We start from the raw sequence: 12,306 nt of genomic DNA, 5'->3' as shown, positions 1-12,306 counted from the left end.
GAGCCACACTCAGGTTGTTTATAACGTCTCATAGAAAGGTTGAGCTCATTTTCCTAGCTTCTCTGAGCTACCAGACATGGTTCTGATGTAACTTTTGAAACTAACCCAACCAAATCACTGTCTTTGAGTTCAAGAAATTGCTTTCTTAACCTCAATCCTCATTGGAAAAAGACAAACACTGCTCAAGAAAAGAACCAAAGGGCAGCACCAACAGGCTTCTTGAACACCAAGTCTAAAAAGAATTTGGGTAGAAATAAGCAAAAGGGGAGAAAATGACAAAAGAAAAGATTTTCCCTTTTCTTTCTTCTTTCTCTGAGCCTAAGTTTTCAGGAAATTGGTACTTGTGGTGTCTGTGTGAGACTTTCACCATGGAACCCATTGTAAAGCTTTGAAAAATGGACTAGGGTATTGGGCCTTCAGAAGTTATTGTGGAGTCTGAATTGTCCAGTTTGAAAGCTGTGCCATTTCTAAGTTTGCTTGGCAAAGACCAGTCTTGGCTTCAGCGTTTACCATGGTTCTAAACCCTGGCTGCACATCAGAATCATGCAGAAGGCTTAAAACACAAATCAAAATTAAAACTAAAAACCCTTCTGAAGACCCATGCCGAGCAAGTGTATTAGAACAAGGCCAAGTCACTGGGTACTGTGAGAGGCAAAACATTCCACAAGGGTCATGGAGAATCCCTGCAGATAACCCTACAGAAAACACAGCAGCTAAACCCCCCCAAAACTGCCAGTGCTGTTACGCCATGAGAGGAGTACATGCTCACAGGGGCAGCTCCTATTTCGGGGTGGATAACGCAGGCAACTGAGGGTGAACCAAATACAGCCAATGATTCTGCATGACCCTTCTTCAAGAAAAGACACATCTAAATTGGGAAATCTGTTTACTTTCAGCAAACAACAGGCTTACAGTGACACTACAGGCTGGTGCTAGTGACAGTAAAAATATGTACAGGGGCCTTAAACATGTTCAGAACCAATTTAGTAATTCTATTCCTGTTAATTTCTTGTTCTCAAAGTGGTCATGGGACCAGCTGCTTCAGCATTACCTGGGAATTTTTTTTAATCAATTTCTAGGGCCCCATGCCAAAGCCACTGAACTAGAGGTGGGGCCCAACAATCTGTGTTTTAATAAGTCCTCTAGGTGACTCTGGTGCAGGCTAAAATTTGAGAAACACTGCGTTAGCCTGAAAATTAATTATTTTGGAAAAAGATTTTGCAGAAAGATGTTCACCTCAATGTTATATGTAGTTTAAGTAGAACTCTCTTGTTCAAGCAATCTGTGGCTTATTCATGCAATAAAATATTATGTAGACATTTAAAAATTGGTTTAAAATGTTTAATGTAGACATTTAAAAATTTGTTTAAAATGCTTAGTGAGTAAGTATCTGAAGTAACAAGAAAAAATGTGTATATTGAGATTTTAAGTAAAAAATTCAGGATACAATAATTACATTAGGATATAAAAGAAACAAGCAACTGGAAAGTACTCCTTCTTCCAAATAATACTGGAAGGAAATATACCAAAATGGTAACAATTATGCCTGGGTGTTAGATGATCTTCCCTCTATTTTTCTGAATATTCCAACTTTTCTGTGATCCTCATGTATTATATGGGCAAGAGATGCAAACAACAAAACTTACAACCAAGAAAGGAAATGCATCTCTCAGGAATATCTGTCCATTGAAAAAAGATCAGAAGTTTATTTGGGGTACTTATCATGGCTCTAAAGCCAGCCAAAGCAAATGTACATTCCATTTTCCTCTTCAATGGAGCCTGCAGGCCAAGAGGAGTTCAGAATTAATAATTTCCCTAAATCATTAATAAGGTCAATAAAGAGGGTTACTTACAAAGTAAGTGCCTGAGTGAAGGCACTTCAAACTACTCTATTATCAAGACTCAGAAGACCATTTGATAGTGGGGAAATATCTGCCCATTCTCTAAAATTTTATTCATATCAAGGTAATTGAGGCAGAAACTGGTGAACCAGATCTGGCTTCCATTCACAGTTACTTTGGGCGTGATAGATATGTTCTTATGCACAAAAGACCCACTATGCCTTATGGCCACAGACAAGGTTTAACTAGAGCCTCCTACCCCATGTGCCTCAAACCATGGCTATCCTAGAGAACACCAGCTCCTGGAAGTGGTACTGCTTCTGCCCACCAGCCCAGAGGATTCTGGAGTCAGGGTCTCTGGAATCTCTCTAATTGACCCCACCAGCCTACCTCTCTACACACCTCAGGTCATGGGTCCTGATTCCTTGAGTCCTTACCTGCTTGCCTCGTTTTCCTGGTCTTCCTGTGGGCCCCCGGTGTCCTGCTATCCCAGGCTCACCCTTTGGGCCCATTTCCCCCTGGAAAGGACAAAGATATGAGAGAAGAATTAGGGTGTATGGAGGGGGCACATCTACACAGGTCAAGCTAATCACCGGCCACAAGGGAGGTCTACTGGGTCATTCCAAACCTTTTCCAAGTGGGTTGTTCTAGGCGTTTGAGAAAATAATGTGGGAAGGTAATCAGTTTTTTTTTTTTTAAGGAAAAGGAAGAATAGGAGAAGGAAACCCTAAGTGGGTCATTTATTATCTCAGAGAGACAGATGTCAGGCAGCACACATTTTGTTGGCCAAAACTGGAGAGACAAATCACCATCTGGAATAACCAAAGCGGGATGCTAATGAATCTCCATCATATGTGTGTTTGTGACACTAAAAGATACTTAGGGAAAATGCTTTCTCTCTTAGTTGAAATTTTATCTTTTTAAATTTTGTTTTTAGCACAAATTCAAATCTACGGATTTTTGAAATGATTGACAGTTTTAACAACTATCATCTTTAGGAAGTTTCTGCTCATTTAATGACCTTTATTTAGGATTATATATAGTCCCAGTCTTCAGTAAACATTGATTTGAGTTCCAGCTCACTTCTATTTGATTTAGATGAAAACTCTTTTCGTGGGGAGAGATTTTTCGAACGTACGTTCAAATGCTCAATACAATTATTGTACAAGGCATGGAATGCAATGTAAGCCATATACCTAATGAAAAGTTCTAATTTGAACTATCAGATCCAAATGCACCAATTGCACAATTCCGTAATTTAGGGTCAACTCTTTGCAAAACAAGTTTCTGCACCTTTGCTTCTTTCCTTCTTCCCTCCCTTCTTCTAGTGTTCCAGGCCCACTTGCTGTTCTTCGGGACCATGAACCCACAGGACTCATCATTCCTACCTCCAGGAATCCCCCTACAGGTCAGAATGTGCCACCCCAGGGTCAGTTTAGCAAAAGCAACCTTGAGAGTTCCTGTGAGCACAGGCGCCCATGAAGAGCTGCCCCAGCCTCAGAGAGAGAACAATAAACACCCAGATGGTTTTTCACATGGAGGTCAGAGGAGGTCCATAATACAATGGAAAATTTCAGGGAACACCAGTATACAACAAGGATCAAGCGTAAAACACTGAAATTATCTGTTGGCTCAGACAATGTAATGAATTTGTCCCTACCAAAATCATCAATGTCTTTTGCCTCACCAGGAATTGTCCTTAGACCTGCCAAGTCCTCATGTCCTTCAGTTTTCTAAGCAGAGAGTGTGAGAGGACAGGATGGATTCAGTGTGGCCATGGAGATGTTTGCACAATTTTCCCTTGGCTATTTGGAGGGGAGGGGAGGGTGTCTTGTTTGGCTAGGAGAAAACAGCAGCATAAACGCCATAAATTTTTTTAAAAAGATTGTCACAAGGAAGTGTGGCCCTTCTCTTCATCAATTGGAAGCAGCCAGTAACTTCTTGATCTAATTTCTCTCCTAAGACCTGGTTATTATTATCATATCAGCTCTGTCTTAAAGCAGCCTGCTGTGAAAGGAAAAGAAAACTGTTTAGATAGCAAGTCTTGTAAATAGTGCAGACATCAGAGAAGCTGTCATACTTAATTTTACAGTAATTTATTATTCCTTGATGTTTGCTGTTGCACTGTATGAAAACCTAGCCTAAATATTTTAAAGTAAAATGAACTTTTTTCTCCTTTAATGTTTCCTTTAATGTGTTTGTATACTTTTTCTTTTAACACAACATTCCATCTGGGGGAGCAGAAACAGAGTTTTTGACAGCTTCAAATAGTGATAAATCACTATAAGTTAATGAAAGATGATTAAAATTATTTGAATATGCTTTATTACTAATTCAAGTTTGGAAAATGAAACTTTAAGATGAACTTAAAAATATAAAAAAATTAGTAAGAATGCATCCCATTTGCAAGTATAATAAGTTTGAAGACTTATTATACTCTGAAGCCTAGATTAGAAGAACATTTTCCAATTCTGTGTCTCCAACGTGAGGAACCAATATTATAATATTAGATTAAGAGTTGTTTTAAATGGTCGTTTACACATTTCTCCTCTTATTTCCTGACACCTCCCCTCACTGTCACCCCCAACCGACCTCATTCTGCCTCCCTAAACCCTAACCTTGAGTAAAAGTTCATAAAAATCTGTTCATCAATGGCCACCTTCCCAATTTTTGTCCTATCTGCACTCTAATGATATTTACTGAATATTTTTTCTTTAACGCAATGGAAATTGATTGTAACAACTCCTTTTTATAAAATCAAGCTTTGCCTCAAGCAGATATCCATGAGATCACATTAAATATTTAACTACTTAAATACAAAATTCAACTATCAAAATTTGCTGTCCACCAGCTAAAACTGTTTTCGGCGCCTCCAGCAGTATGGGTACCACCCTTTGGGAAGCCTGGAGTTAAGAGTGTAAGTCAGGGCACATGGGTGGTTCAGCGGTGGAGCATTTGTCCGCCATGAGGGAGACCAGGGTTCGATTCCCAGCCCATGAGTCACCCCCTACCACCACCCCCAAAAAAGTTTAGGAGCATTGAATTGACCCAAAGATGCCTGAAACTTGCACTGGGGCCTAAGGGCCTCCACAGTTATAGCTCAGGTTTGAGACCTTTGTCAGAAGCTTTCTATATTTGAACATTACCATAGATCTGTAAGAGGTGGGGAAAGCAAAGGTGGTCTCCAGCCAGATTGAGCAACCTTTCCCTGTCATTGAACCGGAGGTAATGCATGTACAAGGGAGGTCTCAGGCCATCTCACCTCCTTCTCACCAATGTAGAAGGCAACTTGCTCCCCACCCCAAACCTTCCACAATTAACCTGCCTTCTCTGCCTGATAGACAGAGAGGCAGAATTCTTTTTATTGTACTTGGAAAGAAGAAAATACACAGAGACCTATTTTTACTGCTTCTAGGCACTTACTTTTTGCCCCAACATTCCAGGAAATCCCGGGAACCCCTATGAAGAGAACAACAAATATAGTGACCACCTTTGTAATAATGCCTGAAAGGGTCGTGGAAGAGCTTGGCCAGCCTTTTCCAAGATGGAGCTCTGTTAGTTGGCCAATCATTCAGTCCACAAGAGGGGGCGGGTGAGAGGTTTCCACTTCCATAATAATTCATCATTCCTATGGAATGGTGTTTTAGTTTGCAAGCTGCTAGAATGTGATATATCAGAACTAGAATGGCTTTTAAAAAGGGGAATTTAATAAGTTATAAGTTTACAGTTCTAAGCGTACAAAAATGTCCAAACTAAGGCATCCGAGGAATGGCTGATGGGTCAGGAACACCTCTATCAGCTGGGTAGTTAAGTGGCTGGCATCTGCTGGTCCCTTGCTCCTGGGCTCTGTTGCTTCAGCCTCTGTTTCTGTGGGGGTTCCTCACTTTGCTTCTCCAGGGCTGGCTTTCATCTCTTAGATTCCCTTGGCTCACTCCAGGTTCTGGCCTAACATCTTGTGGTGACCTCTGCTGAAGTTTCTGTCGGTTCTGTCATTTCTGAGGTTTCTCCAAATGTTACCCTTTTAAAGACTCTAGTAAACTAATCAAGACCCACCTGTAATGGGCAGAGTCACATCTCCATCTAATCAAAAAGGCACACCCACAATAGGGTGTGTCATCCCCATGAAGAGAATATAATCTAAAGTTTCTAACCTACAGTATTGAAATGGCTGTCCCTACAAAATTGAATCAAGGTTAAAACATGGCTTTTCTGGGGTACATAAATATTTTCAAACTGGCACAAATGGCCATTACCTTTTCTCCTTTGGGACCCAAGTCACCCCTTTCACCTCTGGATCCCTGCAAAGAACCGCAGAAGAGAGTCAATGAGTTAATATCATGGGGGAAAATGGAGCATTGTCAAACCAAAAAGCTCATGAAGCCAATACTTTCATTTTACAAGTGAGGAAACAGCTCACAGATGTTAGGGGACTTGCCCAGGGAAGAAAAGCTTTGTGATCTACCTCCTATTTGTACCTCAAAGAGCTCTTGCTTTAAGAAATGACAACTCACAGAAAATTCTGCATCCTCGGTCCTCTGTCATCCTACAGGAAACTTGTTCCCAAGTTCCAGCTGCTTTTTTTTTTTTTTTTTTTTTTTGACAGATGAGTAGTTTGCAGGGTAGAGGCTTGGTCTAAAGACATACCCATACTTCCCTCCAGCCTCCCCAGGCAAACTGTGTTCATTCTCTCCCCAGTAAAGCATTCATTTGCTCATCTGCTCCATGTGAGGTTCTTTAACTGCAGTGGGGGTCCTCCCTGACTTGTCTCCCCTCCCCTCCCTCAGGAGTCCCCTCATTCACTCTGCCCAAGGACAAAGGAAAGGGGAATATCTAAGAATAATAGCTTTGATCCCTGGCTAATAGGAGACTTGGGCGCGTCACAGAGCACAGAGCCTCCAGTGCAGACCAGGCTCTGGGAAGCCATCAGCAAGCACTGACCTTTTCCCCTCTGGATCCGGGGTAGCCCTAAAAGAAAGCAGAAATTTCCTTTACAATCACTCTGTAGTACCTTTGAGTTTGGTGCAAGACAGAAAAAGAATTCCTGAATGTGGAGGTGAGGTGCGTCCCCATGTTGCACTGTAAGTTTTAGTGGAGGTTGCAGTAGTAACCTCAAAGATGTCCCTGAAAGTTGCGTTTACACCAGGCCTGAAAAGAACATTGCTGCTCCTTCCCAAAAAAGACCTGAATAAAGATATCTACTCAGAACCTTGACCCTGACTGCCAAGGAGCACAGCAGGAATGTTATCCCTTACATCACTGCATCAAGGAGTATGGTGTCCCCCAAAGAGCTGGTAAAGGCAGGCACACTGGCACTGGGCTCTCCACATCTGTCACATTCCCCAGCCCAGGGGACAACCTTGGCAGTCCCACCCAATCTTTATCTTCTTAGACAGCAGCTACTCCAGGGCCTTGGTGAGAAGACCTGGGAATGTCCATTAGAACCAAAAACTGACCTTGGAGCCCAATGGTCCTCTTGACCCTGGCAAGCCCATCATACCCAGGTCACCTTTTTCACCCTGTGGGAGTTAAAAAGAGAAAAAAAAATCAACAGTGACATTTTTTTGGAGAAATCTAACCAGGAGAGGTAAGGGCAAAACTTGTTTGGAACTGGGCATACCAAGGCTGGTTTATGAGCCTGAAGCCTCCCAGTGCCTCCTTTCTAACTCCTAGGGGCCCAAGGCTCCAGACTCTACATTTCATTCTGGTATTTGAGATTAAATGTGAAATTAAAATGCTCAAGATTGAGCAGCTTTCCATCCTATATGGTCACTAAGATGTCATAAATGGACTGAGACTTGTATCTTTTCTCAAGAGATGGTTGTGAGAGGGTGGGAGAGAGAATGAGGGCACTGAGGTCCAAGAAGTGAAGGTGCCAGCACCAAAACCAAACTTCAACTTTTGTGCTCTTTGCATAGGAAGACCTTTTAGAAAATTCCATAGACCTCTCACCCTAGGGTACAGCCTAATAGAGTGAACATCAGCCTCTGGGTATGTTCTACAGATTCGTGGATGGGCTCTTGAGACCCTCAGAACAGTTTGCAGTTGGAACTTTCAGTATCTCCTGTACTGAAAAACGCTATGCTAGTGCTATCTACTAGAAATATAAGGTGAGCTAAGTGTTTTTTTTAGACATCACATTAAAAAATAAAAAGAAACAGGTGAAATTAATTTCAATAATATATTTTATATAACCCAGTATATTAAGAAAGTATCATTTCAACATGTAACCAACATAAAAATTGAGGTAGTTTTCATTTTTCATACTGAATCTTTGAAGCCTGGTGTGTATTTTACATTGAAAGCATATCTCAATTCAAACACTAAATTTTCATTGGAAAGAAATGATCTGTACTTATTTAGATTTCATAAAGTTTATAGTTGAAAAGGCAGATTTGTAACCAAGAAATTAAGAATTAACAAGTATTATGAATACTAAATCATTGTTTAGATGTGTTTTCTTTCTATATTGTAGAATAAGCAGAAGTTAATACCTGACATTACTGAAACTCAACCTGTCTCAGCCCTGGATATACTTACGATTGTAATGGTAGTTCTACCCTGCTCTCAGCCCTGTGTGTACTTTTATCGTGAAGATAACAACTTCAGTGCCCCCCCCCACCTTGTTTAAATCCATAAAAGCCCTGAGCTCCTTAGACTTGGGGAGACAGATTTTTGGATGCATAAGCCATCTGCTCTTCTGCTTTGTGCATAGTGATAAACTCTTTCTCTCTTTGAAACTCTGGTGTCATAGATTGTGTGCATTGCCCTGAGAGAACCTGACATTTGTTCGGTAGGAGATGCACACACCAAAGTGTTCCAAACACACTTAAAAGTTATTCAATAACTGAGTTGAATATCACTTTTTAAATTCAAACTTTAATTAAAATGAAAACTTCAGTTTTTCAATTGTGCTAACCAAGTGCTCAGTAGCCACATATGGCTAGTGGCTGCTATATTGGACAGCTCAGCTCTATACAGTAGATTTTTAAAAGAGATATCCTTTGAAGTTTTCCTAAGAGCACAAGTAACAGTTTTCTATTCCCAAAATACAGCCAGTATTAGAGCAGATGGCGACACTCCCTGACTTTCACAGGTAACAGTTCCAAGTCACAGCTCTTGTGCCTCTACTCCATGACCAACAGGGAGAAAAATGCAAAGGATTGGGTGTAGATGCATTTGTTTTCCATAACCTGTCGGAAGAAGAGGATTTCATAGGGATAAGTCCTTCCAGCCAGCCAACACCCACCCCCTTAGCCCTCGGCAAGACAGACTGAGGGCTTCTCAGACACAAGCCCTTTTGAGTCATCTCAGGTGAAATAAAAATCTCAGGGCAATGGAGAACCAGGGTCCTGTGAAAGAGGGGATCAGTCCCCCATGTCTCCTCCCACAGGAGCAGAGCTATAGGATTGATCAAGGTTTTGCAGTGCAAGTGAACGAGGAAATGTCTGGGGACCCTGGAGTAGTGTATCTACCTGAAAGAAAAGATCCCAACCCTGTGGGCGATACTCGTGTTCTCTTCTTCCTGCCCCTCTTAAGTGAGTTTGAGTAACTGTGTACCAAAGGCCAGGGGAGCCACCACTTTTTCCCCTCATGTTCTGACATCACATGAACCCCAAGTGCCCCACACTTACCCTGGGTCCTTCAGGGCCTGGCCAGCCGATGGGCCCAGGCATGCCAGGAACACCTGGGGGGCCAGGTCTGCCCTTCAAAAACCAAGAACAAGAGTCAGGACCACTGGGTTTGTCTCCCTCCTTCCAAGAAACAAGGGGCCCTGGAGCAGAATATATGACCTCTGCGCATGCCCGAGCCCTCAGCCCCACCTCCAAAGACTAATAGCTTAGAAAGGACCATTTTACTCAGTTAGGTCTAAAGTTAAAGCTTTTGGTGTCACATTGTTTCAACAAGCAAGATCTTATTCCACTCAAGAAATGGAAGGTGGTGGAGGAGGGATTCTAAACTCTCGGCTTTTCAATCTTCATCACCTCCACTTACCTACCTAATTGTTCCCTGCATTAGAATGGGCTCTCCCAAGGATGCCCTGTGGAATGGGATAGTTTTATGTTTGAGGGCCAGTAGCAGATGCTGTGGTACTCCCTCAAGATCTTTTTTACCTGCTCAAGACACCCATTCCCTATTGGTTGTTTTGGTTGCTCCTAAAATCTTGTCCATGCAACCTGCAACTGTGGAGTTTGTCTTTGGGCAACTGGAACTGCCTACCTTGCCTTCCTGAAGCCTGTAGCCAGCTCCCTTGAGTTAAGGTAGGACAAACTCTGGTGAAAGTTATGCTCCAATGCTGCCCCAGGGGCCAGTTGTCCCAGAGGCTGGATTTCACCTGATACCACACCCTTGCCTGGCTTCTTCCCCTGCCCCATCCAGGTTTTCCTCTACAGGCTCCACCTAAGTGTTCCCTTAATTCACTTGCACACTGTACAGGTTATCTCCAATTCTGCTTCTAGGGAAGACGCCTATGCCAGGGCCTGTGAAAGAGCAAGCCCTGCAAGAGAGCAAGGGAGAAGGGACTTGGAGCCTATCTTGAGCTCTGCACCCGTTGGCTTAGTTCACATTTAGCTTAGCTAGAAATGAGGAAGACAGCTCTAAACCAGAGACGATAAATGCTAGCATGTGTACTGCTTTCTACTCTTGCCTCTCACATCCCTAATCATTGTTGGCCCCTGTTAGCTCTAAGCATGGAGGCCACCCCAGAAATGTTCAGCCCAGCACTTTGGGCAGCCATTGTCCTTTGGCTGGAGTTGTCATCTGTGCCTTGAAGAGTTGTAACTTTGATGTACAAAGGTCTATATGAGGCTTTTGTTAACAATGAAACCACTTGGTAAAAACATTCAACCAAAAAAAAAAAGTAGTTTGTATTTAGAACCATGAGCATCTTTCTTGGCCAAAATTTTTGCACCTTCCTTTATCACCAAGATCAAGACTTTCAGTGTCCATATTAATTGACTATAGAGAATAAAAGAGGCTGCTGCTTTACAACCTTCTGACAGTGATGAGACTCTTGATAACGTGTTTGGTTCACCCATGGTCCCTGTCACGTTAAGTACTCCCCTTTGTTTCAGCTGGGCCAAAAAGGAAAAGCCATATTTCAGTTTGTTCTGTCACTTTGTTCCAATTTAATTGAGTAAGCAAGGAGAGCCACTTTTTTTTGTCACTGGTGGGGAGGTGTTAGGGGGTTCTCTGGTGGGAGGTAAGGTGAGATGGCCTGAGGCTAGGGGAAATTTTGCAGAGCTGGGCAACCTTCAGAAGAAGTCCAAATGCCTGGCAGCAACAGGCTCCAGCTCCTGACCCCAAGGGCAAGTTTGCCACAGTTAATATCAAGATGGCAGCACCAATATTGTCCACCTGGGTATTAGGGGCCACCAAAGCACATTGCTAGTTCCCCACCCCTGGGAGAGCACACTCACTCACTCACACGCATGTGGAGCACAGTTGCCCATGTGATGCTGACACAACAGCGTGAATCATACCTTCCTTCCTGGTAGGCCAAGCTCCCCCTGTGGATGGAGAAGACAGGTAAGCAGAGGCAGCCCTGGAAGAAAAGTTCTGGAGGCAGAGGCTGAATGAAGGTCAATGACGGGGCATGGCCCTGCAGTTGGGTGGCTTGGCTGCCCCTAGCACCCCTGCCACATTAGTGGGCCAAATAAAAATCCACAGGTGGAATCCCACCCCATCCCAGTCATTGTGGAGCCCATCCACACTCAGGAAGAATTAGTGCATGCTTTGAAACCTCACCCAGAAAACCTTCAATCAGAAAGTTCTTGGTGGTACCCCTAGGAAGTAGGCTGATTATCAAGGAGAGGTGAGCAAAGAAATAAGCGGCTCTTACCTTTTCTCCCTTTGGTCCTGTCTTGCCAGGAAGCCCTGGTGGACCCTATACAAGCAAGATAAGAAATGAGGAAAGTGTATGTCACACCAACATAGACCTGGGGGTGACAGCAGGACTGGGAGGGGGGCTGGGTGCACTGGGTTGCTAATAGCAGCTTCACTCTCGATGTACCCGTGGGCCTCCAGGGACCCCAGGAAGGACCTTCTCATGCCTTCCAGCCCAGTCTTCTCCCCTTGTGCCTCCTCCTCTTCTAGTTTTCTCTGAGATGTTCCCAGTGGTACCAGGGCTGCCATACTCCTACATACATTCTCCACGATTTTAATTTTCACCCTGGAACCCTTTGGTTGCCTGAGACATCCTGAGTGCTTGGTGAGAGCAACTAAAGAAGCCTGTGGAAATTCTGTTTGCTGAAAAGAAGATGCTTCATCTCTTCTCCCTTCAACTGCTCTTGCCAAGCTTCCCTGGGCCCTGACAGGGGAAGTTAAGTCTCAGTTATAGCAGCAGCAGACTAGAAACTCCTATGGTTGATCTATGGGTAGCAGGTGCCAGGTAATTCTCCTCTTTCCTCCTTTGACAGCAAAAGTGTCTATTTTATAAGATGATGAGAATGCAGGTAGTAAATAGTAC

At 43.1% G+C, this 12,306-nt stretch overlaps 1 protein-coding gene across 3 annotated transcripts in view; it reads right to left on the bottom strand.

Annotated features, from left to right (window-relative positions):
* Positions 1-12,306, bottom strand: part of COLQ (collagen like tail subunit of asymmetric acetylcholinesterase) — a 67,883-nt gene that overhangs the window by 17,731 nt on the left and 37,846 nt on the right. For all 3 annotated transcript variants that reach the window (XM_077130414.1, XM_077130416.1, XM_077130415.1), the window contains 8 exons: positions 11,680-11,724; positions 11,321-11,347; positions 9,473-9,544; positions 7,295-7,357; positions 6,780-6,806; positions 6,095-6,139; positions 5,265-5,300; positions 2,279-2,359 (listed from right to left, as the gene is read on the bottom strand). In XM_077130414.1, coding sequence (XP_076986529.1) covers positions 2,279-2,359; positions 5,265-5,300; positions 6,095-6,139; positions 6,780-6,806; positions 7,295-7,357; positions 9,473-9,544; positions 11,321-11,347; positions 11,680-11,724 — 396 coding nt within the window. The remainder of the gene's footprint in view (positions 1-2,278; positions 2,360-5,264; positions 5,301-6,094; positions 6,140-6,779; positions 6,807-7,294; positions 7,358-9,472; positions 9,545-11,320; positions 11,348-11,679; positions 11,725-12,306) is intronic.

The sequence above is a fragment of the Tamandua tetradactyla genome, chromosome 15, assembly GCF_023851605.1.
Source record: "Tamandua tetradactyla isolate mTamTet1 chromosome 15, mTamTet1.pri, whole genome shotgun sequence".
Classification (NCBI taxonomy): Eukaryota; Metazoa; Chordata; class Mammalia; order Pilosa; family Myrmecophagidae; genus Tamandua; species Tamandua tetradactyla.
This window is presented reverse-complemented; position numbering and strand designations above follow the sequence as displayed.